We start from the raw sequence: 27,180 nt of genomic DNA, 5'->3' as shown, positions 1-27,180 counted from the left end.
AGAGAGCTAGAGCAGGAACTAAAGATAGGTGTGAATGCCCACACATTTCAGTGTACGTAAAGCAAGATCTAGAATGATATCTACTAAAACTGTTCAAGAGAATTCCTGAAAAATGATGTAGTTTTTACTTTCTATATTGTTAGATTTCTTATAATGAATATGTTTAACTTCTCTGTATACACATTAAATTACATTTTTCCACCTTTCTGATGATACCTCCAAAGACACTGATTCAGCAGGGAAGGGTCCAGGATTTTGATCTTCCAAAATCTCCCAGAGACTCTATTAAGCAGTCAGTTTTTGGGTACCATGGTTGAAATAATTGTTTCTAGTATAAGTAGCAAGTGAAATTTTGTTTTACAAGAAAAATTTCAACTCTATTAAACAATTATTTAAAAAATTATTTCCTTTTATTTTGTAATAGTTTGATTCCACCACAAATATACATTCTCTAAGTCTATTAGATTTGAATTACCTCTGAGATTTATAATAGCTTGGCCAGCCATTTTAAGTTATCCATTTTTGAATAAACGGCCTAAACAATCATTGTAAAGCATATGTTTGTGAGGCAATTTCACAAACCATTTAAAAATTAAGGCAAACAAGAAATATATAAATACAACTATCAGGGTTTTTTAATTCTAAATTTTTAACACTAACTTAAATACCATTTGACTGGCTCTAAAAATCATGGCCATTCTCAAAATATGAAGTAGAAAGTTACTGCAAATATAAACTTTGGTATAACTTATACCTATTTCACCAAACATTTTTAAGGTTTTAACTTTGGATAAATATAAAGATGCCAATATTTTTATAATTAACTTAAAAATGTATAGTATTATAAAACTCAGACATCAAAGCATCTATTTCTTTAAATTTATTAGTTATATCCTCAATATATTCTCCAGCTTTTAATTTTATCCCATCAATTACAAGATAGTCCTCTTCACAGTGGTTTTCAAACAGATTGCCTGCAGGAGCTTCTGGGCTGCATTTAGATAACTGCAAAACAACCATATAATTAATCGGAACTACGTCAAATTTACCTGATTACTGGAACAAAACATAAAGTAGTCAGTAATTCTGCAAGCCACATTAGCTAAACAAACTTTTCTGTTATTCTAGTGTTCAAATAATAGTCACTATATATAGTATAATGTAGGGTGAATGTGTTTATATAAGAAAAAGTCATTATTTAGGTCTGTGTCTATTCCCCAGCCTTATATATTTTTAGTTTTAATTTTATGCTTTGGAAAAAAGTGGTAATTCTAATTCTATGTGAGTTTTCTACGTTGTTTTAGTTTTTACATTATTGTTATAGGGAATACAACTTAAAATGTGACTGTTTTAGTCACATTTTCTGTGGTCATGTTGTCAAAAGGTCATCTGCATTGCTTAAAAATAGTGATAATTTGCTCTTGCTTAGTGGGAAAGGACACTAGTAAAAACAATGCATATGTGGATTTATTTGCTTTATAACTTCAGAGCTTATTAAAGGTAGAGTTCACTTCCCATGTAATTCAAGGGAAAAAAGGTATATGTAGTTCATATAAATATTTTCACATATCAAAAATGTACACTTTTATACCAATAATTTTTCAGTAAACTCTATTTTATTTGTATATGGATTATTCAATTTGTGAATTATTCAGGTGGATTTATAAAAATCTAAAATCTATTTCCTCTGATTGCTTGCCAAGTCAGGGCATGTCACCCAATGTTAATATTAGCTTAAGAAGAACATAATTAGGAAGGTGACTCTATGTAGGAAAATAATTTCATAAAACATTTCAATGACAAATAGAAATGAGTTTTGATTATCTATGTGTATAAGCTTTTTTCCATGTTGTTATTACATCTATTGATGTAAATGCCTGAGATAATCCACTTGAAACCTCATAGGTGAAGTGAATGATGAAAACATCATCAAATTCACAACTTTGAAAACAGTTTATACAATGTCTGCTCAGAGAGTCAACGTGCTCAGGACTTTAAAATTCTTAGGGGTCTCTTCTTGGAGTATTTACCTTATAAGAGGCCACCTTCTCCTAAAAACAATACATCTCCAGCTTTAAGTAGAGTTGCTTTTGGGAGACATATTAATTATTTCTAATAACAGTAAATAAATTCCAACATGTGATTATTTATTTACTTTTAAACTGAAATTTCTCCAGCTTTGCTAGTTGGTTTCACTGTTATTCTCCTCATTTAAAAGTGAACAAGAACCCAAATATCCTGAATCTGGCATGAATGCCAGACTTACAAAGCTCAGTATGCACAGTGCTTATGATTCAGTAACCAGGAGGCACTCACCTGCCCACTAGCCAGTTAAAATAGCTAATTTTTACACTTCTGAAATGCTGTTTGAAAGAATAAAATAATACAAGAATCTAAAACAAAAGCAAGCTCCTGCCTGGTGATGGGTTAAAACTATGTATTTTACCTTAAGAAATAAAAATCAGAAATATTTCTCTGTTCTATCAAGGTACTACTTATAATGGCAAAACAGAAGTCAATTCTGTGCCTGTAAAAGCTCCAGGACATCGCTCTAAAGATCAACCTGGCTGTATTTTTTAAAAGAAACTGCTAACACTGAAAAACACTACACAAAACCATATGGTATTCAAATAGAACACACATTTGCTGAAAAAGAATAATTTGTATATTAATTATACGTATGTAGGATGTATGATACCAATCTACAGTTCTTGTTCTGCAAAAGACCCATATATAGTAAACAAGTCTTTTTTTTTTTTTTTAGAAAGGAATCCAACTGGAAAAGTAGCATTTACAACTCATGCACATTCAGGTAAAAATTGATATTGCTGATGCTGATTAAGAAAGTTATGTTTTTCAACTCAGTAGGAGTTTTTAACGTTAATATTACTTTCCTTTAGCACATTCATCTCCATAGTAGTATATTCTGTATATTTTATTAATTTCTAACTCAATAAAGGACATGTTTACGAATAATCTTTATTTTTGTTGACATTCTGAATGAAATCATACAACTGGGCAGTCTGCTTAACGGTGTAAACCCCTTTGTCCATTTATAAATCCATCTTTTTCTACATCTTGGAACAGACAGACTTGGAGACAGGCAGTTGCTCAAAGTGTGAATGTGGGAAAAGAGAGATGAAGTAAGAAAATCTAAGCACTTATTCCCTCTAGCAACTGCCATTGCCAATTCTCATCTGCAGTAATAGCCAAACCTGGGGTGTTTATTCCTATGGAAAGCACTTTTCCTGGTTTATCATATTTAATCCTCAAAACAATCCTCTGAGGTAAGTGATAAGCCACTTTTTCAAATTACACAAGTCCTTATTGGCAGGACCAGGACTGGGACACAGGATTATATTTCAGAGTCAGTGTCAATATGCTCTCTCGACTCCAGGCACACTGCATATCTAAATAAATGAATGAATAAAGCCTTAGGGTTACAGAACTCCTCACTGCCATTTTTTTCCTAGTTAGGGAACAGCTGCAGTGGCACATGAAAGTGTCTACCCTATGACTTCTTTGTCTCATACCTACCACATCACTGCTCTGTACTAATGGCAGAGCCTTGTATCACAAACTCTCATTTTATTTGCAGAGACATTGAATAAAGTAAGCACATTTGGCCTTTCTGAGTTCAACCTAGAAAGCCAAATGAAAAAATTAAAACAGGATGAGTCTAGATATAAATAGTAAAACTTATTCCAGTGAAAAATTCTACCTCCAGTATGTTAATGATAAGGTTTGTCCCTGTAGAGATTATCTCGGTGCATAGCCCAGACAGGGCAGATTTTCCAGTGAGCTCTTGTTATCCTGGCCCCCTCTCCTGACTGTAAAGATTGGTAGCAAGGGGGAATTCTCTCTGGAGTGGCCTACTTCAGCTACAGTGAGCATCGTCCATCTTTCTTCACTCCAATCCCAAAGACTTAAAATTAAAAGAACTCCTCTGCTTAAACACAGATTTTTTTTTTCAAATACTGATAGATGTGTTTTGATTTCTTAACAGGCTACTAGTTTATTATTTACCTCATGATAATCAAGGACTCAAATTTCAGACATAAAAAATAGTTTTTTATATATTTAAAATGTACAATGAGGAAAAATTCTACTGTTTAAATAATTTGAAGTTGTTATTTAGGTCTGAAAATAACTATCAATATTACCTTTTCTCCCGTATTTATTTCCTCTCCATATCCTTCTTCAGACTCATCAGGTGTGACTGTGGGTTGCAGTGCTTGCTGTAGCATTTGCTCCAACTCTTTTAGTAAAACTTCCGTCTCAGATACAACTAAAAAAAACATGATTAATACAGTAAAAAATGCTACATCTCACTTAATTCAATCTAATTCATAATCTTAACTACTCAGAAAGAAGAAATCTTTTAAATGCTATGAGGTAAAATATAAATGTTTCATATAATTTTCTTACATGACTTCTTCTTGATACAAAATTATTATGAATATCAACGTGAATCTTTTACAATTCTTCCTCAAAAAATGTAGGTAATAGTCTTGCTATGTATAAACCATAAAGTAGAAGTGAAATATCAAAAGCTTATTAGAACTTTTTTTAATTAGGGGCTAAAGGCACCAAACTAAATTATATTATTTATAGAAACAGCGTCAGCAAATTTTTTTCTAAAGGGACAGAGAGCCAATATTTCAGGCTTTGGGAGCCAGATGGTCTGTGACAACAACTCAATTCTGTTACTGTAGCACAAACCATTGACATGTACATAAACAAATGAGAGTGGCTATGTTCCAATAAAACTTTATTTACAAAAACAGGCAGCAGTTGCTGACCACAGTTTGCCAATCTCTACTATAGATTATTAAACTACTGTTAAAAGGAAAAGTTTTGTAATTAAGTGGCTAGGCTGAACACAAGCTAGTGCCTTCCTAATCCAAATGGCAACACATCTTAATTGCTTAATCAATTTTTTTTAATACTGCATTTATAAAAGTCTTTTTGTATTATAAAAGTCACCGTGACATGCTCATGCCTGTAATCCCAGCACTTTGGGAGGCCGAGGTAGGTGGATCACGAGGTCAGGAGATCGAGACCATCCTGGCTAACATGGTGAAACCCCATCTGTACTAAAAACACAAGAAAATTAGCCAGGCGTGGTGGCGGGCGCCTGTAGTCCCAGCTACACGGGAGGCTGAGGCAGGAGAATGGCGTGAACCCAGGAGGCGGAGCTTGCAGTGAGCCGGGATTGCGCCACTGCACTCCAGCCTGGGCGACAGTGAGACTCCGTCTCGAAAAAAAAAAAAAAAAATCTGGTAATTCATTGACCTTGCTGAGGTAAAACAATATCCCTACCAAAGAAATAAAAGCCTACTATAACTGTAGACTTAACTACTGATTAAAAATATGCATTTGCATTTTTGACTTAAATAAAACAAACATTTTCATTTTATAGAGGGCCTAGTGAAGCCTTTGCTTCAAAGAAGGGAGGCCACATGCCTGTTGTCTTGCACCAGAGGCGGATGGAGCATCTGAGAAGCTCTTCCAAAGACAACATAATTCAGAGAGAAAGGCCGTGAGTACACATCCCTTCATCTTCCACTAGTTAGTAAAATCTAACGTACCACCTTCTATTATCTGCAGTTCATGGGCAAGTCAGCAAAAATCCCACCTAGTAGAGCAGCTGAAAGGTCACGGAACATGAAAATACCCAAGCAGGACATAAGCAGGAAAATTTAAAATTCTGCTAAAGTACTTATTAAATAATGTTAAATAAAATCATAGCAGGTTATGAAATAGGTTTCCATTTCCTGGTTCTTGTCATTACAGTTCTGGAAAAACTACTTTTAGTTTATATTTTTCACAACACAAGTTTGTCTTGAAAATAATTTTTCTGTCAATATTTACTGTTTTCCCCAAGCACTTTCATATTCAATCAACAAATATTTACTGTTTACCTACTAAGGGGCAGGAACACAAGAAAACAGGCATAGACTAATAAGCCTTCCTAGCTATCACCTCCTCCTAGTCAATTTTAGGTTTTCTCTATGGAAAACCTCTTTCAAAATAGTTTGAAACAAGCTTTTTGATAAGCAACTCCACATCTTATAAAAAGTTCTCATGTTTAAAAACAAACAAGCAAAACCTGTAATTAACATGTTAGTTGCATCCACATAGATCTATGTTCTAGGGTTACTGTTAAGGCCTAAGAACACAGAATACAGAATGCTAGATTCTAAAACAGTGGCATTCAAAATTGTGTGGGCATAATAATCACCTGGAGAGTTTATTTAAAAATATAACAATGCCATGTCTATCAAATCAGGATTTTCTAGAGGAATGTACGTTTTTTATTGAAGCACTTTTGTTAATAAAACTAACACCCTCTTTAAGACAGATTTCTTATTTAGTAACCTGACTATATAATGACTAGTATAATAGACTATATACCTGACTAGTACATGACTAAGAGAAAATTTAATTCAAGGAAATAGAAACCTAAAGAAAATTTAAAAGCTCTGGTATGTAAATCAATAACAAAAATGATTCATTAATATTTTTCATATATATGTGTATATATACACACAAGTATATATGTGTAAAAATGTATACATATGTATACATGTGTATATGTGTATATATACACACACACATGAGTTTTTTTTTTCCTTCAAAGGACTACAACTACATTCTGTGGAATTAAATAGATGACTGCTCATGGTTATTTTCACACCAATTCCCCAGTTCCACTCACAAATGTTAAGTTTTCCTACTTTACATTCTGAGTCTATGGAAATTGACAATGACATTTAATACACTGTTGAGAAGATAGATTTGAAGCTATGCTGTAAAAGAAAAAACGGCAAACAAACACCTTTATATTTCTAATGTTAGGCTAAAATACAATCAATTTATGATAATAAATATCATTGCCAAATGGCATTGTAGGCTCTTTGCAAGTGATCTGAAGAAATATGTACACTGCCTTTTGATCAAAATTAGACAAAGTAATGGATGACTTCATAAGTTAACTAGGGTTTACAATACCAACCTGACTGCTGTCAGCTTCTGCTTCCAGAGTAGTGGGAGGTTTGCTTTTCTAAATAAGTATTCCTATATTGTAAATGAACTTAAAAAATAATTCTCAAAAAATAGCAGTTATTGTAATCTACAAACTATGTCATCAAAATTGGTCAATGATATCCTCCAAAGATACGGACAAAATGAATGCCTTTGCTGATTGCATGACCCATCATCTTCTATCAACACTGATTATCTTGTAGTTTCTCTGACTTGTTTCAATTTATTGTTGAGAGTGAAGTGGTAGCATTACAGCTACTCTATCACTCAGAGAAAGTTAAAAAGAAAAAAAAGAAAGGAAAGAAAAAATATGTATCTGTAATAGCAAAGTCCATATCTAGCCTTTTTTTTTTTTTTTTTTTTTTTGAGATGGAATGTCACTCTGTCACCCAGGCTGGAGTGCAGTGGCATGACCTCAGCTCACCGCAACCTCCGCGCCCCGGTTTCAAGCAATTCTCCTGGGTCAGCCTCCTGAGTAGCTGGGAATACAGGCACATGCCAGCATGCCTAGCTAGATTTTGTATTTTTAGTAGAGACAGGGTTTCACCATGTTGGCTAGGCTCGTCTCGAACTCCTGACCTCAGGTGATCCACCTGTCTTGGCCTCCCAAAGTGCTGGGATTATAGGCGTGAGCCACCACGTCTGGCCCCATATCTAGCTTTTAAAAATTAATATGTAGAAAAATAAATCAGTGTTGTTTTTCCATTCCTGATGAGAAATAATTCACAGTTTGTCTCAATAACTCAGTCACTATTTTAAAAACTTTCAAATATATGTTTATGGAGTTTTCTTTCACCTAGACTTGTCTATTAAATGTTTAAGAAGCTGTTTCCTCCTAATAGAGTTTGGATATGTGTCTCTGCCCAAATCTCATGTTGAATTGTAATCTACAGTGTTGGAAGTGGGGCCTGGTAGGAGGTAAGTGGATCAGGGGAGCAGATTTCTCATGAATGATTGAGTATTATCCCCTTGGTACTGTCCTTGTGATAGTGAGTGAGTTCTCATGAGATCCGGTCATTTAAAAGTGTGTGGCAACTCTCCCCTCTTTTGTTCCTGCTTTTGCCATATGACATGCCTGCTCCCCCTTTACCTTCTGCCATGATTTTAAGCCTTCTGGGAAGGCTCCCAGGAGCCAAGCACCATGCTTCCTAGAAAGCCTGCAGAACTGTGAGCCAATTAAACCTCTTTTCTTATAAATTACCCAGTCTTTGGTATTTCTTTATAGCAATGCAAGAACAGACTAACACATTCTCTTATATAGTAGCTACTGGTTGGGTTACCCCAAAGCTGGCACTGAAAAAACAAAATCCTAAATAAATTTGCAGGGCTATGTCAATGTTGAAATTTGGAAGGTATTTTAATAAAAGAGAAGAGTGATGAGGAGGAAAAAGTACTTGGTTTTCTTTTGTTTTCTAAAAGAAAAGTGTTAGAATCTAAAAGTTTTCCTATTTTACATTCTGGGTCTAAAAAAACAAGTTATTATTTTTTTTAAATAACGACTTCATCCTTTCTGTAACCCAGGGTGGAGTGCAGTGGCGTAATCATAGATCACTGTAAGCTCAAACTCCTGGGCTCAGGTCATCCTCCCACCTCAACTTTCCCAGTAGTTGGGACTACAGGCATGTGCCACCATGCCCAGTTAATTTATTTTATTTTCTTAATTTTAGTAGAGATGAGGTCTCACTGTGTCGTCCAGGCTGGTCTTTAACTCTTGGGCTCAAGGGATCCTCACACCTCAGCCTGCCAAAGTGCTAGGATTACAGGCATGAGCCACTGCACCTGGCTTTCCTTTCTTTTAATAACACTACAACGACTGACTTATTTAGCCAATTGAAATGCAATGCCATAGGATCCCCTGGGAGTGACTTCAAGGAAAAGGGAATATATCACTGATAACTCCTCAGGGTTTAATGGGCTTTGAACATGACTGCCAAAGTTCCACATTGCAAATAAGCATTTTACTGCTTTTCAAGACTAAAGAAAATGTAAAAGGAGGAAATTGCCTTTGAAAACCAACGAGTTGATGGGTGCAGCACAGCAACATGGCACAAGTATACATATGTAACAAACCTGCACGTTATGCACATGTACTCTAGAACTTAAAGTATAATAATAAAAAATAATTTAAAAAAAAAAGAAAAGAAAACCAAAACTTTCTCCCTGCATTCCACATTCACTCTACTGTGTTCTAACCAAGGACAATTTAGTTGGAAGCCCCAGGCTTCTGCTTTTCTTTTTTCTCTCCCTTTGGCACTCCTAGGATCCCAGTAAGTTTGGAATGAAGAAGTCTGGATTGAAATGTATAGTTGTTGATATTTCTTCTCACAGCTGCTGCTTTATTTATTTATTGAGAGGGAATCTCGCTCTGTCACTCTGTCGCCCAGTCTCACTGCAACCTCTGCCCCCCAGGCTCAAGTGATTTTCCTGCCTCAGCCTCCAGGGTAGCTGGGACTACAGGTGCATGCCACCATGGCCAGCTAATTTTTGTAGTTTTAGTTGAGATGGGTTTCACCATGTTGACCAGGCTGGTCTTGAACTCCTGACCTCAAGTGATCTGCCCGCTTCAGCCTCCCAAAGTGCTAGGATTACAGGCATGAGCCACTGTGCCTGGCCTGGTGTGTTATTTTAAAAAATTAAATACATGACTAAGAGAAAATTTAATTCAAGGAAATAGAAACCTAAAGAAAATTTAAAAGCTCTGGTATGTAAATCAATAACAAAAATGATTCATTAATATTTTTCATATATATGTGTATATATACACACACATATATATGTGTAAAAATGTATACATATGTGTACATGTGTATATGTGTATATATACACACACATACGAGAGCTTTTTTTTTCCTTCAAAGGACTACAGCTACATTCTGTGGAATTAAATATAGGTTAAAGAACTAAAAGCAGGACAGGCTTTCACATACCCATGTTTTCCTTCGATAAGGCATCATCAGAACAAACATTTTCAAAAGAGCATTTTAAAATTGCTTTCCTAGAAAAAGAATTTGACAGATTTAGTTTCAAAAGATCAATCATGTATATTTAAATGACTATTTATGTCTATTCATTGGTAACTGTAGATTATAAATACATATATTTTCTTAAGGTAATTCTCTTGGTTGTTTTATGTAGTAAGAAAGTATGTTGCAGTGAAAAACAAAGAAGACTAATATTGATTTGAGTTCTCACTAGGTGCAAAGCATTAACAATTTACCAAGCACCTTACACTGGCTTTTTCATAATTCTCCTCCAAAACAACTACTAATTGTTACTGTCATTATATAAAGAAACTGAGAATTTGAGATATCAGAGAAAAATGAGAAGTTTGACAACTTAGGTAAATGGTGGAACATGGCAGAACTAAACTCGGTCAGACTGCAAAATCCATACTGTTTCCATGACTCTATGTTGCTGATACAGAGTCAGAAAAAAATTTGCTCAAATGTATTTTCTCTAACCATCAGATCTTGAGAAAGTCACTAACTTCTCCAAGCCAGGAATTCTTCATTTTTTAAAATGGAGATTATAATATACTTCCTAACTATTTCATAGAGCTAGTGTGAAGTGTAATGAAATAAGGCAGTGAAAGTCCATTTTTAAAATTTAGTTATTCATCTTCTGAAAAAGTACAAGGAAGAAGAAAAGGGCTACCTATTAGTGTCAGTCCTTGTTTTTGAGTAGGACCCCTCCTAACACAGCACCGATTACCATTCTTTAAAAAATGACTGGTTCAATGACAAACACTAAAACTTGTCATCTGTGGCTTATTAGTTCATTATGAAAACCTGTTTCTGGTTTAAATTACCTATTTTTAAACTAAAAACCTGATTCTCTTCTGATTGCTCATAAGATATTAATCTCTAAAAGTCCCATTTCAAAATATTTCATAAATATAAAGCTTTTTCCCTACTTCTAAGACTACTACTTATAATTGTATTAATTCTTTTAGAAAACTATAAACACAGTATTTTCCAAGTGAAACAGAATCAAGGATTATGAGAAAGGTCATGCAACAACTAAATCCAATATATATTTCAATTTTATCATAATACTATTTAATTTCAAAAAGCATACCTTTTCCTTTTTCTAAGTTTGGGCTTCTTCTTTTCAATACTATTTTTAGAAATCTGCTTCTGTAAAACAAAAACAAAAATATGAGTTAGTTCATATAGGACTAAATCAGCTCAGTAAAATAATGGGCCCCATGCAGTTCAAGTAATTTGGCCAGAAGAAACACCCTGGCCGATAGCCCTAAACAACATCTTTACGTCTAGTCAACCACTGCATAGTCACTGCAATTGCATGGATCTGCTCATCTTTCAGGAGTGCTAAACCGATCTGATTTGGATGTCTACCTCCCATATTACCCGCTCCCCCTTACATAACTTCACAAACATATAAAAATACTAATAAAAACACTTTAAAGTTGTACACACATATATAATGTTTAGATAAAGAAAAAAAATCAGATGCCAGAAGCACATGAAATGCAAAGCTATTAATATATAGGTGGAAACTGACACAGTGAAGGTCCAAAAGAAACTTGTACCAGGATAAGGGGCCAAAGGAGTTTTGAGCTGGGCTTTTCATGTCCAGGCAAAGACAAGTGACATGTTTTGAGGGTGACACTGGTTAGAGAGCTGTGCTAATAATATTCCATAAAGCCCAGGGACTTCAAGGATCTTTTCCTGTCCATAACAAGAGAATAGGAAAAACTTCATTCACGAGGACACAAAAGCAATACGGTAGTACGCAGTCTGACATAGGGAATTAGACGGCAAAAAGCAATAACCCTAAAAGAATGAAAACACTAGGTCTATACCATTAAAGTGAGAAATCCAATTTCATGTCTCCTGAGATTTCCCAGTCGAATAATTAACACGAAGACTTATCCAGGACTTCTAAAATCACTAAGACAAAAGTAAGCAAAAGAGCCAAGAAATTAATGTAAAAATGTATACATGATCTCTGTAATTCATAAATATTAAGAGCATATAGATCATCTGGAGAAGAAAAAACCCACAAAATAATTATATTTGCACTGTATAGCTCAGTTGACATAAAACTCAAAAACAGGCAAAGCTAAACTGTGGCACTACAAGTCAGGATAGCAGTTATCTTGGAGGTAGGAAGTGTGGCTAGAAGAGGGCACGAGAACACTTCTGGGGTTCTGGAAATGTTTTGCTTCTTGATCTGGTGCTGGTTAGAAGGGAATGCTCATTTTAAAAAATTCATCTAATTTTATCTACATTTATGATTTTCATTTTGTATGTTTGTATTACAGCAATAAACCTAAATTAAAAATAAATATTTAAGTTATTAAAGGGTTAAAATGGATTAGAAACTATAATGAACAACTTTAGGTTTCTATACTATCTATAAGCCATGAAAGAATTTTTAAAAAGAGCCAAATAGCACTTCTAGAATTAAAAAAAATAGTCAAGTCATTGAATTTAAAATTCAGTGGATGAATTAAAGAGCTGATTAGATATACTGAAGAAAGAATAACTATTCTGGAAGGTAGATTTGACGAGATCACCAAATCTACAGCAGTGAGACACAAAAATACTTTTTGGAAAAGTAGCTAAGAATCACAGAGAATAGAATGATAAGGTCAAGAATATTGCTGAAAGGAATTCCATAAGAATAATATGGAAACAAAATGGAAGATAAAATATTTGAAGTGATAATGACTAAGAATATTCCAGAATTAGGTCATGTGTGGTGGTTCACATCTGTAATCCCAGCACTTTGGGAGGCCAAGGCAAGTTGATTATCAGAGGTCAGGAGTTTGAGACTAGCCTGCTCAACATGGCAAAACCCTGTCTCTACTAAAAAAAAAAAAAAAAAAAAAAAAAAAAAATCAGCCAGGCATGAGCATCACTTGAACCCTGAAGGCAGAGGCTGCAGTGAGTTGATTGCAACACTGCACTCCAGCGAGAGTCTGTCTCAAAGAAGAAAAAAAAAGAATTTTCCAGAATTAAACATGTCAATTTGTAAAAGCCCATGGTGCCAAGCTATAAAGGTAAGACAATTATGGTTTAATAGGCACCATATCAAAACAATACCCAGGAACATATCTTCAATTAAACAATATTCAATAATACTGTAATTCAAAAAGGTAGCCATATGTGTGTGTTTGTTGAGACTAAGGAGTATAAAAAGGTTTAATACTATTTTCTCTGTCTTTGTGATTGTTAATTTCCATGATTATGAAAAAAATTACAATTTTTAAAATAATATTTTTCAAAAGAGTGAGAACTAAAAAGATGGAACTTTGCTGACAGAGCTACTACAGAATGTACTTTGGAGGAAGAAGATTAATCTAGAAAAATCAAAAAGAAGTGAAGATAAGTAAATTAAGTGCTCAACATTATGTAAATCTAAATAAACACTGACCTAAAAAAAGACAAATTGGTAATGGAGTAAAGAACAAAGAGGATTTACAAAAGTAGACAACTGAATGGAAGAGGAAAAGGGGTTAGACAAAGGTGAAAGCATCTTAAGAACCTTGAATTATTCAGAAGAAGAGTGATGGTGATCAGTTTTAAATTGTTAAACCCATTAAGCATGTTCATATTTAAGGATAATCACCAAAAGAAGAGAAATACAATTTGTATTTTTTTAAAGAAAATTCATTTTTATTATGTCTAAAAATATGTACTTCAATGGATAGAAAAATTCGTAGAGTTAATACTTGGATAGACAGATAATGCCTGTCTATTCAGTACATTTATTATTAGAATTTGCTGCTAACATTTTTGAAAATATTTTTGAAAAAATTTTTCAAATGAAGTACTTTCCATTTAAATTCTTGTTTACATTATGTATATTCATTTGCTATATTTTCAAGTGCCATAATTTTGTTCAAAACCCACTTTAAGATATTAGTTCCCATGAGGGAGGATCCAACAATATGACCCATATAAAGAATTGACACTTGCTCCTAGTTGGTTCACACCCAGATAGTTGAATGACTTCCTGAGTCCCCTTACTGCCATGAAATTCAATTCATCTTCCAGACTGTCATTATGTTTACCTCTTCCCCTCTTTTCTCTCCAGTGTTGATCCTTTTCACTTCAGCATTGATTATGCCCAGGGTCTTTCTTGACATCTAGGGTAGATTCTTAGCCTTGACTCTCATCTTGATAGCTGAAAAGGCTACAAGTTCCAGAGTGTAGCTACCAGGTGGTAGAGACTCAATCTGGTTCCCTTAGTCACCATGGAGTAGAGATTCTGTTCTAATTGTTTCAATCCCTGCTAATCCTCAATGGACATGCACAGTGTTTGTAAATGACTAATACAGATAAGAAATTTGTACATCATCATCTTCTCATGGAAGATCCTAGGCTTTCCTCACAGAAACTGGTGGCTTCTTTTCTTATGTCTTCAGGTTGGTTGAGGTTCCTCTTGATTTGGTGGGGCATCTCTGATGCACAGTGAAGCAGCTAGGAATGCTCTCCTGTAGGTCTAGGGTTGGCTGAGGTAGGTAGTTCTGCCCTACATGACCTGCATTTTCCTAAGACTATTGGGTAAACTTGGGTTAGTGTAGAGGGTCAAAAGAAAAGCCAAAATACACAAAGCCTCTTAAGGACTAGGTTGGAATTATCACACTGTCACTTCTACCTTATTCCATGGGCCAAAGTAAGTCACAGAGTTCAGCCAAAGGCATGCAGTGGGGCAATATACTCTTCTTTAGAAGGAACAACTGCAAAGGGTGTGGTTAAAAGAAGGTGGTCACATCTCCTGATTACAAAAATTATGACAAAGCTACAGTAATCAACATAGTATGGTATTGGAATGAGAACAGAAGAATAGATCAATAGAATAGAATTGGGAGTCCAGAAAAAATCTCTCATGTATATGGTCAACTGATTTTTAGCAAGGTTGCCATGACAATTCAGTAAGAAAAGAATAGTCTTTTCAACAAATAGTACTCAGACAACTGGATATCCACATGCAAAATGAAGTTCAACCTGTACCTCACATCATACATAAAAGTTAAAATGGACCAAAAATGTAAATGTAAGAGATAAAAGTTAAAAACTCTTAGAAGAAAACACAGGGGCAAATCTTTATAATCTTGGATTAGTTAATGGTTTCTTAGATATGACACCAGAAACACAAACAACAAAAGAATAAATTGGATGTCATCAACATTTTAAAACTTCTGTAATTGTAAAGGACACAATCAAGAAAGTGAAAAAAATCTACATAATGAGAAAAAAATTTTTCAAATCACATATTTGATAAGAAATTGTATCTAGAATATGTAAAGAAGTCACAACAATAAAAATACAATAAGTCAATTAAAATACGCTCAATGAATTTGAATGGACATTTCTCCAAAGAAGACGTATAAACAGCCAATAAGCACAGAAAAAGATGCTTAATATCATTAGTCATCAGAGAAATGAAAATCAAGACCACAATGATATACCATTTAAAACCTACTAGGATGGCTAATATTTTTTAAAAAAAATAGAAAATGACAAGTGCTCACAGGGATGTGAAGAAATGGAAATCTTTATTTATTGCTGGTGGGAATATAAAATGGTACAGCCACTTTGGATTATAGTTTGGTAGTTCCTCAAAACCTGAAATTTAGTTACCCTATGATCTAATAATTCCAATCCTAGGTATATACCCAAGAAAAACAGAAGCATATGCCCATACAAGAATGAGCACATGATTGTTCATAATGGCATTATTTATAAGAGCCAAAGAGTAGAAACAACCCAAATGTCCACCAATGGATAAAGTGTGGTATATCCATATAATGAAATATTACTCAGCCATTAAAAATGAAGTCCTGACACATGCTACAATATAGATGAAAAGTGAACAGTCAGACACAAAAGGCCACAGTATTATATGATCCAAAATGTCTAAAAAAGGCAAATCTATAGAAGGAGAAAATAGATGCATGGTTACCACGGAAAAGGGGGAGATGGGAAATGGGCAGTGATTGCTAATGGGTAAAAAGTTTCCTTTCAGGGTGATGAAAAAACTGTTCTAAAATTAGCTAATGATGTTGGCTGCAAAACTTTGAATAAACTGAACTGTACATTTTTTTAAAAGTGAGTTGTATGATATACAAATTAAATCTCAATAAATCTGTAATTTAAAAAACAGAATGACATGGAAAGGTTGAAAGGGACAGGGGCAGTGGCTCACACCTGTAATCCCAACACTTTGGGAGGCCAAGGCAGGCAGATCACTTGAGGGCAGGAGTTCAAGACAAGCCTGGCCAACATGGTAAAACCCCATCTCTACTAAAAGTACAAAAAATAGCTGGGTGTGATGGCACACAACAGTAATACTCAGGAGGGTGAAGCTACTCAGGAGACTGAAGCAGGAGGATCGCTTGAACCCGGGAGGTGTATGTTACAGTGAGCCAATATCGCATCACTGCACTACAGCCTGGGTGATGGAGTGTGACTCTGTCTCAAAAAAAAAGGTTGAAAGTGAGGAGCTGGAATATAATATATTCATAATTATTAACAAAAGTAACTAAAGAAACCTAATGTAACTATATTCATGTCAGAAAAAAGCAGACATTAAGTCAAAAAGCATAATCAGAGACAAAAAGGGTTATTACTAAATGCTAAAAAAAAATTCACTCAGAAAGTATAATTGTCTTGACCTGTCTATTATCTAAAATATTAGTGCAATAATTTTGATGTTTGTCCCCTCCAAACTTCACATTGAAATTTGATCCTCACTGTTGGGGGTGGGGCCTAATGGGAGGTGTTTGGATTATAGGGGCAAATCCTTCATAATTGGATCAATGCCCTCCTTTGTGGGTGAGTTCTCAGTCTATTAATTCTCACTACAGTTGGTTGTTAAAAAGAGTCCTGGTGACTCCCCTTTGCCTTCTATCATGAGTGGAAGCATCCTGGGTCCCTCATCAGAAGCTGAGCAAATGCCAGCACCATTCTTCTTGTACAGCCTGTAGAACCCTGACCCAAATAAATCTTTACTTTATTAATTACCCAGTATTCCTTTATAGCAACACTAAATGAACTAAGACATGTAGCTTTAAAATATACAAAGTGAAAACACAGAATTACAAGTAGAAAATACTGAATCTACAGTTTTTTTACCTCTCTTAAAATTTCTTATACAATTTACCTCTCAAAAAATAATAAAGCAGAAAAAATACATTAAATATGATAATTCAACCACACAAATAATAAGCCTAATATAATGAACATATATTAAAACTAGCATTGAATAATTAAAGAATACATATTGTTTCCAACGTTGAAACATTTATAAATTTGACCACCTACTGGGTCACAGAGGAAGTCTCAAAAATATTAAAGTAATCTCTATTTTACAGACCACATTCACTGACAAAAATGCAGTAACATGTGAAATCAAAACCCAAAAGGTAGTTAACTAAAATTTGTAATAAATTCATAGAAACCGAGATTGCACCACTGTACTCCACAGAGGGAGACCCCATCTCAAAAAAAAAAGAATATTGAAATATTGTCTAAATCACTGACCGCCATCTCCAAAGACAATGTAGAACTACTATTTCTATCTTGTTAGTAAGTATCATCTTAAATTATCTGCACGTTTAAATATAAAGTAAAAAGGTTTACTACAAGAGGAAATAAGATTAAAAGATAACAACAAATGAAAAGTACTCTATTGTTACTAATGGAAATACCATTAAACAGTTACCATAAATCACAGAGATTCCTGTTGAAAAAAATAAATTCTTTTTCTATTTCGTTAAATATTCTACAGTGACTGAAATGAACAAGTCAGTATTTGCCAAAATGCTCTGTGCCTTGTTGGTATGAGCCATTCATAAAATGTGATGGAGAAAAGCACAGAATTCGGTATAACAGGATCTAGAGTGAAGAGCTTAATCTGGCACTTACTGGCTGTGTCACTTTTGGCAAGTCATTTGACCACTCCAATAGCCAGCAAGAGTCTGGTATAAACAATAAATATTTGCGGCCTAAATGACTATTTGGCATTTTAAGGTCTTCTTTTGTTAAATGATACCAAAAATTATTTACCTCAAAGTATTTGGGGGAAGATAAAATAACATATCAGAAAATATCCAACTCTGCTTACCAGTTAGTTGTTCAATCATTGTTCACCTCTGGACCAGTGTCCAGATTCTACCCTTTTTGTTTACAGCATATGACTGAGGGAACTGAGCATTCTGGTGTAGTAGGAGCTTGGGTAGTACACTAGTTTCCTAGGACTGATGGAACAAATTATCACAAACAGAAAAGCAAGAGAAATGTATTATCATACAGTAATATAGGATAGAAGTCTGTATCTGGTGAGGGCACTCATTAAACTTAGGGCCCATCTCCAAGATGATCTCATCTTACTATCCTTACCTTGATTACATCTGCAAAGACCATTATTCCAAACAAGGTTGCATTCTAAGGTTCCAGATGGACATATATTTTTGGGGCCACTATTCAACCCACTACAGGTAGATACTATAATATTTACCTATCCCATCCCTTCCATTTCTCTCTCTACCGTTGAATAGCTGATTCTCCTATGTTGTCTAGCCTATTACTATTCAGAGTAATAGCCAGAATTAGCAATACCTGGGAGCTTGATAGAAATGCAAATTTTTATGCCCACCCTAGGCCTACTGAATCAGATACTCTGGGAGTGGGTCCCAGGAATCTCTGTTTAAATAAGCTCCTTAGATGACTCTCAAGCAAATTAAAGTTTTTGAGGCACTAATTTAATGCTTCCCACCTATCCACACAAATATAACACTGTGTCACTGAGTTTAAATAAATCAAATAAGTATTAATGCTTTCCTTGTGGAGTGTAAAAAACAACGTGGTTATATGGAAAGACTCTCTCTCTCTCTCTCTCTCTCTATATATATATATATATATATACACACACATACACACACACACAAAATGATAATTAGGATTGCTGACTGGAATGGCAAATGACAGAATTGCCTTTAATTGCAAAGGACAGAAAATCCATAGAACTGTGTTTACATTAGATTTATATAATCTGCGTAAAATGACTTGACATTGCCCATTTCCTTAAGTCACTATTCAGCTAAATGAAGTTTTCTTTTTTAATTTTTAAACAAAAAGAATAAGTCTGTTAGTTCTGTTAAATCTGAGGGTGTGAAATTTTGATTCAGTATTTTATGCTCAGGGAAGACATAAATATGTTTTGTAATCTTCTTTTGAGAGTAATTGTCAGTCAATAATCACTAAAGAGCTGCCTGCTTTGACAGAATTTCCAAAAGTGAATCTATGTGCTTTGAATAATGTACACAAACTCCTTGTTAAACGTTATCATATACAAGAAAAAGCCAATATCCTCATTTCCCTTTGAAAAATCTGCTTAGAATAAGGATGAAAACTAGCTACATGTAGCACTGCAAATGATGGTTATTACTTAATCTGAGTATCCAAAGAGTAGAGATAATATAGTTAAGTCTTTGGGCCTAGACAATGATTGCTTTCAACTTTCCTTTGAAAAGGAGGGGAGGATTAAAATGATCATTTGCTGGCCCTATTTTAGACACTATTTCAATAGAAAGAACACAAATCTAGTGTTTCTTATATAAATGTCAATCATCAATTGCTACATGCTCCAGTCTAGTCAACCTTTAGTAGAGTTCTGCATTCCTGTGAGATTTGAACAGTATTAGAGACCAGTCCCTGACAATATGACTTATATCTTGCTGTTCCCTGCACTCTCTTCTACAGCCATGTGTAAGTTTACAATAAAGCACTGTGGATTTCTCTGCTTTGAGGGGCTTATCAAAGAGAACACTGGAGTGTGTATTCAAGCAGTGAGCTGAGACACAAGACAGCACTTTCCCTAAAAATAGCAGTTGATCACCAGCCCACCTTAAACAAAAGGCATAAAAAGCCTTTGTTTAACACTTAACAATCCTGGCTGAGAACAGGAGTACCAGGAAACTTCAAGGAGCTCTATGATTTGGTGCTTCGCTGATAGTTTTTTAAAGCCTTACATTTATTTTTTAGTGGTCTTTGACTATATATACCAGAGATAGATCATGAAAATCCAGGTATTTCTTTTTGTAATAGAATAGATTTCACTTATAATTATAAAGAGTTTAAGAATACTAAGGACTAATCCAGACAGGGTGTCCAGGGAGGGACAAACCCCATGGAAAGCAGAATTTGTGACACAGTTGCTTAGCTGATTGAATAAAGCCAGTAAATTAGATTATCTGACCTCTAATTGTAGACTTTCCGAAAATCCAAATCAGTTGAAACAATTCCTACTTGGGTACAGTTTTTTCCTAAAGCCAACAGATATCTTAGCAAGGGGAATGTTGGGAGAAGATACTGATTTTAGGGAAGACCTTCTAGAATCTACGTGTTTCAATTACATTCTAAAAAGCTGATGCAGAGAATATTCAGTGGTTATAGTATCTATATTATGCTGTTTTTCTGGACAAAAGAATGAATGTCAAGTGTTTCATTATTTGTTTTATAATTTTTCTCCATATCGGCTAGAACAGTAAGGATAACCAGCCTGATTTTTGAACTCGTGGATCATTGTCAAATGCTTTAAGCATTTACCTTCAGTAGAATGCATAAGATCTCTCTTATACATAGGAATAGACAGACTCTCCACAATAGCACAACTACAACATTTAAAAAATTATTTTAAAAATGTTGTCGGCTGGGCGCGGTGGCTCAAGCCTGTAATCCCAGCACTTTGGGAGGCCGAGGCGGGTGGATCGCGAGGTCAGGAGATTGAGACTATCCTGGCTAACATGGTGAAACCCCGTCTCTACTAAGAAATACAAAAAACTAGCCGGGTGTGGTGGCGGGCGCCTGTAGTCTCAGCTACTTGGGAGGCTGAGGCGGGAGAATGGCGTGAACCCGAGAGGCGGAGCTTGCAGTGAGCCGAGATCGCGCCACTGCACTCCAGCCTGGGAGCACAGCGAGACTCCGTCTCAAAAAAAAAAAAAAAAAAAAAAATGTTGTCTAGTGTGTAGGAGAGTATAAGTTTAAGATGTATCTCTAATATAAACATTTCATGATGCAGCAAATTATTTCTGGAACAAAGTGAAAGAATTATTATTATTATTATTATCACTATTTAAGATAGGGTCTCACACCTGTCACCCAAACTAGAGTGCAGTGGCGCAATCTTGGCTCACTACAGCCTGAACTTCCCAGGCTCAGGGGAATCCTCCCACCTCAGCCTGAGTAGCTGGGACCACAGATGCACACCACCACACCTGGCATAATTTTTGTATTTTTAGTAGAGACAAAGTTTCACCATGTTACCCAGGCTTGTCTCGAACTCCCGGGCTCAAGCGATCCACCCGCCTCAGCCTTCCAAAGTGCAAGGATTATGAGCATGAGCCACCCTGCTTGGCAAAGTAAAGGTATTAACTACATAAACAAAAAGACAAATAGCATCTCAAAGTCATTATAATTTTAAAGAATTTTAGAAGTAGTAATTTATAGGTTTTTAAAGAAAGAAAATAGGTCTGTGTCATTTAACATAAATGAAAAGTTGAAAGACTTGTGGACAAAAGCCAAATGCTTATAAATTTGAAACTGTAGGCTTGAATTCTGCTATAAGCCAATTTTCTTTTCACTGACATTGTATTTTTTCTGGTGATATCTCTCCCCTTTGCAAGTAGAATAGTAGTATAACTATTAGGCATAGAAAAATCACTTAATATAACTAGTGTAATTGCTACAATCCATAAAATACAAACTCATTATCCAAATTCCTATTCTATATTATATCAGTAACCTATTGATAGGTACTACTGGTTTTGGTTTTAATGGAATGGAGTGAAGATGATGATGGTGAGCAAGAAATATTCCAGACTTTAGAGGAAACTCAGATTCATTTTGTGTAGAGTCTGAAGTTGGAAATAGGACTTATGTGTCTCTGAATCAGAGAGAAAGGATTACACTTGTACTAAATACAATCAGCAAAATGCATTGAAGAAAACTGCATACCACAACCGTAGGTCCAAATAACAAAGGACAACATCTGGCAGCTGTTCACCATTTGATAATTGGTATTTGAGGAAGATTTTGTTTCTTAAAAAAAGGGCAGCTACATTTTGTGGAATCATATTTCTTGTTTTCTGGTTCAAAGTTAAAATATAGAATAGAAAACAGGGAGAGTTATGGTTGAAAAGTTTCAAATTTTTAGAATCTGCAGCAGCAGATTTTAAGTATCATCAAATTCAAATTCCAAATAAAATAATCTAAACTGAATTTTTAAATGGGCATTATATATAGAGAAAAATTAATACAAAACTAGTCATTATAAACAGTGACATTCAAAAAGGATACTTTTGTGTTTGCTTTTTAGTAACAAGGATGAAAACAAATTTTAAATGACTAGAGAAAATCACTGATAGACAAACCTCAATGTTTGTTTACCAAAAACCATATTTGCATAATTAAACTCTGAATTTTCTCAGACAAACCACTCACTGCACTGGGAAAAAAAACACTGGTTTAGGAAGGCATCACTATACCTCTCTCCACTTCTACTTTCTTAGAACAGCCCCTTACAACTCAACTGCAACCCTAGCAACAATAAGCAGGCCAGCAGCCCTGTGGATGGAAAAACTTCCCCTTATAGCTAGTTGCTAGCCAACATTTCTTATACTACATGCCCTATGAACTTGGGGAATAGTGCGGTCTTCACACTATGACATACTATTGTTTTCTCTCCAGGGGAGAAAAACAAAGGAGTTTTCAACTCTGCTATACTCACCCTTGACATGTATTTACCCTGTACTCCTCAGCTCCTCCCACTCCCACTGGCCATTTTGTGAAAACCACAAGTAGGCAGTTTGGCTGAAGTCAGATCCATCAAGCGAAAATCAAATACAAAAAAGGGTTAAGGAAATATTTAAGTCTCAACAAAGACTTTTTCTTTTTTGTTTAAGGAGCAAATACAATAATCTGCACCAGAAAATTGGTATTCTGAAGCAAGGGATCTTTGCTTGCCTTCATAAATGGTGTATAAAAGGATTTGGAATCAGAGATTTATCTATTTTCTCTAATTGTAATATTTTACTACTAATTGTTATCCTATAGAACTCCTATAGACTTTAATTCAAGATAAAAGAGGTAAATCTTGCAATTTAATCAAGCAGGGTTAGTTATGAAGTTACTAAAGAGTATCTTGTTAAAATCACCCTCTGGAAGGGCATTTTAATACTGCCTTATAAGGAGGCAGTTTCCCTCTACAGATTTTGAGCATACGGCAAATGAAATTAGTATGAAAACGACTTTCTGGTGGGGTGTGGGTGGCTCATGCTTGTAATCCCAGCACTACGGGAGGCCAAGGTGGGAGGATTATTTGAGCCCAGGAGTATCTTGTCTCTACAAAAAAAAAAATACAAAATTTAGCCAGACAAGGTGGTACACACTTGTGGTCCCAGGTACTTGGGAGGCTGAGGCAGAAGGATCACTTGAGCCTAGGAGGTCAAGGCTTCAGTGATCCATCTGTGTTCACGCCAGCGTATGCCAGCCTGGGCAACAGCCTTGCCTCAAAAAAAGAAAAATGAACTTTGTATGTTAAGATTTACACTGATGATTTAAAGTAATAAATGGATAAAATGGATAAATATTTACATTAGGAAACTTTCTGGGTAGGGAAAATTCTTTATTTTGATTAGGGATGGTAGTTTTATGAGTATATATATTTAAGAAAAATTCATCAAATTGTACACTTAAGATCTCTGCATTTCACTGTGTTTAAATTTTACTTCAATAAAAATTTAAATTATGAAAAGGTGAGTCAAGTTGGCTAAATAAAATTTATAGGAGGTACTCATTGCGGACTGTGCCCCTGCACTAGACCCCAATAATCCAAACCAAACTAGAATGGAGTCACTCGCACTAGGTGTCATGTAATCAAACTGAACTGAGATGTGAGCTAGTTTTCCAAAAACCAGAAGATTTCACAGCAACGAATAATAAGGGTCCGAGTCAATCTGAGCTGGCATAATAAGAAAGTATCTTCTGCTTTAAGCCACACAAAGAGAGTAACTTGAAGTAACCTGATGCTAACCAACCTAGTTTTTTTGCACAATGCTGTTTCCTTCTTCCTACTGGAGCTGCCTTACAAAAGCTGATCATTCTGCTAATCCCAGTAGAGCACCCTTCTATTTCATAGATAAGATGCTGCCAGATTCATGAATCACTAATAAAAGCCAATTTGATCTTTAAACTCGATTTGTTGAAAATTTCTTCTCTAAAAACTAAAAAAAAAAAAAAACTAACTATATTAATAGTACTGAAAATGGCAAAATGGTGATGGAATACCTGAATGATTCAAGTCTGGGGGACACTGGCCTATGGAAAGGTGAATAATGCCCACAAAGTAGAATACAAAAGGAAATTAAATGAGTTTTGAAGCCTGACTGTGACTCTTCCCAAGGGGTTCTGCTCCCTGCTATTCTTTTCTGAGATTTCTCTCTGCCTAGGGCTAGAACCCAGCAGTAGGAATCTGCTATAATATATTTATCTTCTGGGAAGGATGCATATAAAGCTAAATAAATTAAGTGAGTTGCAGTACATGAATTCCATATTAATAGCAAGCTTAGCAATTAACACAAATATCCAGACATCTAGTCATAAAATGTAAGCAACTTATCCTGTTAATTGGGCTAATGAAAATTTTCTGCTTGTTACGGAAATTTTTGTAATAACTTTGGAGAGAAATACTTTTTATCAGAAAACATAATAGCTGAAATTCCTCATATCGAAATGTATAAATCAAGCAAGTGGTCCTTAATTTTGTTGTTCAAATAGTAAGTTAAGTTATTGGTATTAATAAGTTTTAGGGAAAAAGATACACATAATTTCTGTATGTAAGCAAAAAATTAAAAAATAGATCCTTTTCCAGTTAGTAATAATATCTGGGATAGAGTTAATTAGAAATATGTAAAATTCTCTATTGAAAAAACGAAATAAAAAAGAATAGAGAATCAAACTATGTTTCTACATGGATGCATTTAATATTTTAAACATGAAATTTTTCCCTAAATTGGTACATAGATTTTTTTTACCTCATGTTATAGCAACAACAAGTTATGATGTAAACTGGCAACAACATCTTTATTATACTAATACTTGTCAATGACAATTATGACATTTGCAAGCACTGATGATGAGAACACTTCAACATAATCCTTCTACTGGAAAATGTCCTTAAAAAAACAATTCAACAAATAGGGTAGGAGAGAAAGCTATACTGATGAAGCTTTTCATCACTTTTACCAACAACAATAGAAGAAAGGTTAAGTGAATTGTGAAACATATTTTATATTAATGAAAAAGCAGTCTTTCAAAGCATGTCAAAAAAAAACACTGAATGCCCCAAAAGAGACAATTTTACTATATAAATACAGAAAAAGAACCAAAAAACATTTAAAAGGAAAATCAGAAAATGTTTGTAACATATTGACAAATTATTAATAACTAATAAGAGTGTCCATGCCTACAAATCAATCAGAAAAAATATAAGCCCAAGAAAAAATGGGTAAGGGTATAATTAGGCAATTTTCAGAAGAAAACCTAGGCAAATACCATTTAGGAAATAGGCATGGGCAAAGACTTCATGACTAAAACACCAAAAGCAATGGCAACAAAAGTCAGAGTTGACAAATGGGATCTAATTAAACGAAACAGCTTCTGAACAGCAAAAGAAACGATCATCAGAGTTAACAGGCAACCTACAGAACGGGAGAAATTTCTTGCAATCCATACATCTGACAAAGGGCTAATATCCAGAATCTACAAGGAACTTAAACAAATTTACAAGAAAAAAACAACCATCCACATCAAAAAGTGGGTGAAGGATATGAACAGACACTTCTCAAAAGAAGACATTTATGCAGGCCAACAAACATATGAAAGAAAGCTCATCATCACTGGTTGTTAGAGAAATGCAAATCAAAATCACAATGAGATATCATCTCACGCCAGTTAGAATGGCGATCATTAAAAAGTCAGGAAACAACAGATGCTAGAGAGGAGGTGGACACTTTTACACTGTTTACACTTTTACACTGTTGGTGGGAGTATAAATTAGTTCAACCATTGTGGAAGACAATGAGGGGAATCCTCAAGGATTTAGACCCAGAAATACCATTTGACCCAGCAATCCCATTACTGGATATATACCCAAAGGATTATATATAATTCTACTATGAAGACACATGCACATGTATGTTTATTTATGCACTGTTTACAATAACAAAGACTTGGCCCATGGAACTGACCCTGAGAACAGTACTGCCTTTGTTAAGAAAAATTGGTACAAATAAAGCAATATATAGAAACATTTAGTTATTATCTTTATAGTCTTTGATTCTAAATATCATTTAGCAAAGATTAAAATAAACCTATCCACATTAACAATACTGCACTACTTCACGTATTCCTGTCTAAATCTCCAGATGAACACACAAAACCTATATCCTTTCTTTTATAAAGGGCAACCTTGTTTTCTATGATACTGAATTCCTCTCTGCAAAGGAGCTGAACAATATTCAGCCAGTGAACAGCCAAGATTCCTTTTATAAGCCAAAAAGCAAAAAGATAAAACAACACCTGATTTTAGAAGGACTCATAAAATGTACATATTCAGAATACAAAAATGATGCCCATCCTTTGCCTAATCATCTGTAGATACATGCCCAACATCCTTTTCTGTTCCTCGAGGTTACACTTGACCTTCCCTGGATCTGCTCTGCTTCACCACTCAACATGGGAAATCTCACCACAGGCTTTTCGTTCTATCATAATTCCTTTTATTGTGGCACTAGTATATGTCCACAAGTATTTGTTTTAGGCACCAATTCTTTCTCTTTATTTAGTGGTAAGAGAACATCATCTCTTGAGGAGAATGTCAAGGTTCATCCTATCTCAACCAAGTTTTTGACAATAAGTAGAGTTAAACAACTCTCTGAATACAATATTCAGAATAATGTATTACATTTTAATAATTCATTAAAAATGCTGCTGACAATTTTCATTTAAAACATTCCAGGTTCAGAAAATTCATTAAGATGGCTGATACTGTTCTCTACTTAAGTTTAAGGTAGATGCCATGTTGAGCAGTAAATTCTAC

General features: G+C 34.7%; 1 protein-coding gene across 2 annotated transcripts in view; it reads right to left on the bottom strand.

Moving 5' to 3' along the window:
• Window positions 1-443: 443 nt before the first annotated feature.
• Window positions 444-27,180, bottom strand: part of ZCWPW2 (zinc finger CW-type and PWWP domain containing 2) — a 110,091-nt gene continuing 83,354 nt past the window's right edge. Inside the window, exons 5-8 of one of the 2 annotated variants that reach the window (XM_025377087.1) lie at window positions 11,125-11,183; window positions 9,975-10,042; window positions 4,164-4,288; window positions 444-1,005 (exon numbers count right to left, since the gene is read on the bottom strand). In XM_025377087.1, the coding sequence (XP_025232872.1) occupies window positions 826-1,005; window positions 4,164-4,288; window positions 9,975-10,042; window positions 11,125-11,183 (432 nt within the window). In that variant the 3' untranslated portion in view covers window positions 444-825. The remainder of the gene's footprint in view (window positions 1,006-4,163; window positions 4,289-9,974; window positions 10,043-11,124; window positions 11,184-27,180) is intronic. The other variant, XM_025377088.1, reaches the window with a different exon arrangement.

This window comes from Theropithecus gelada, chromosome 2, assembly GCF_003255815.1.
Source record: "Theropithecus gelada isolate Dixy chromosome 2, Tgel_1.0, whole genome shotgun sequence".
NCBI lineage: Eukaryota > Metazoa > Chordata > Mammalia > Primates > Cercopithecidae > Theropithecus > Theropithecus gelada.
This window is presented reverse-complemented; position numbering and strand designations above follow the sequence as displayed.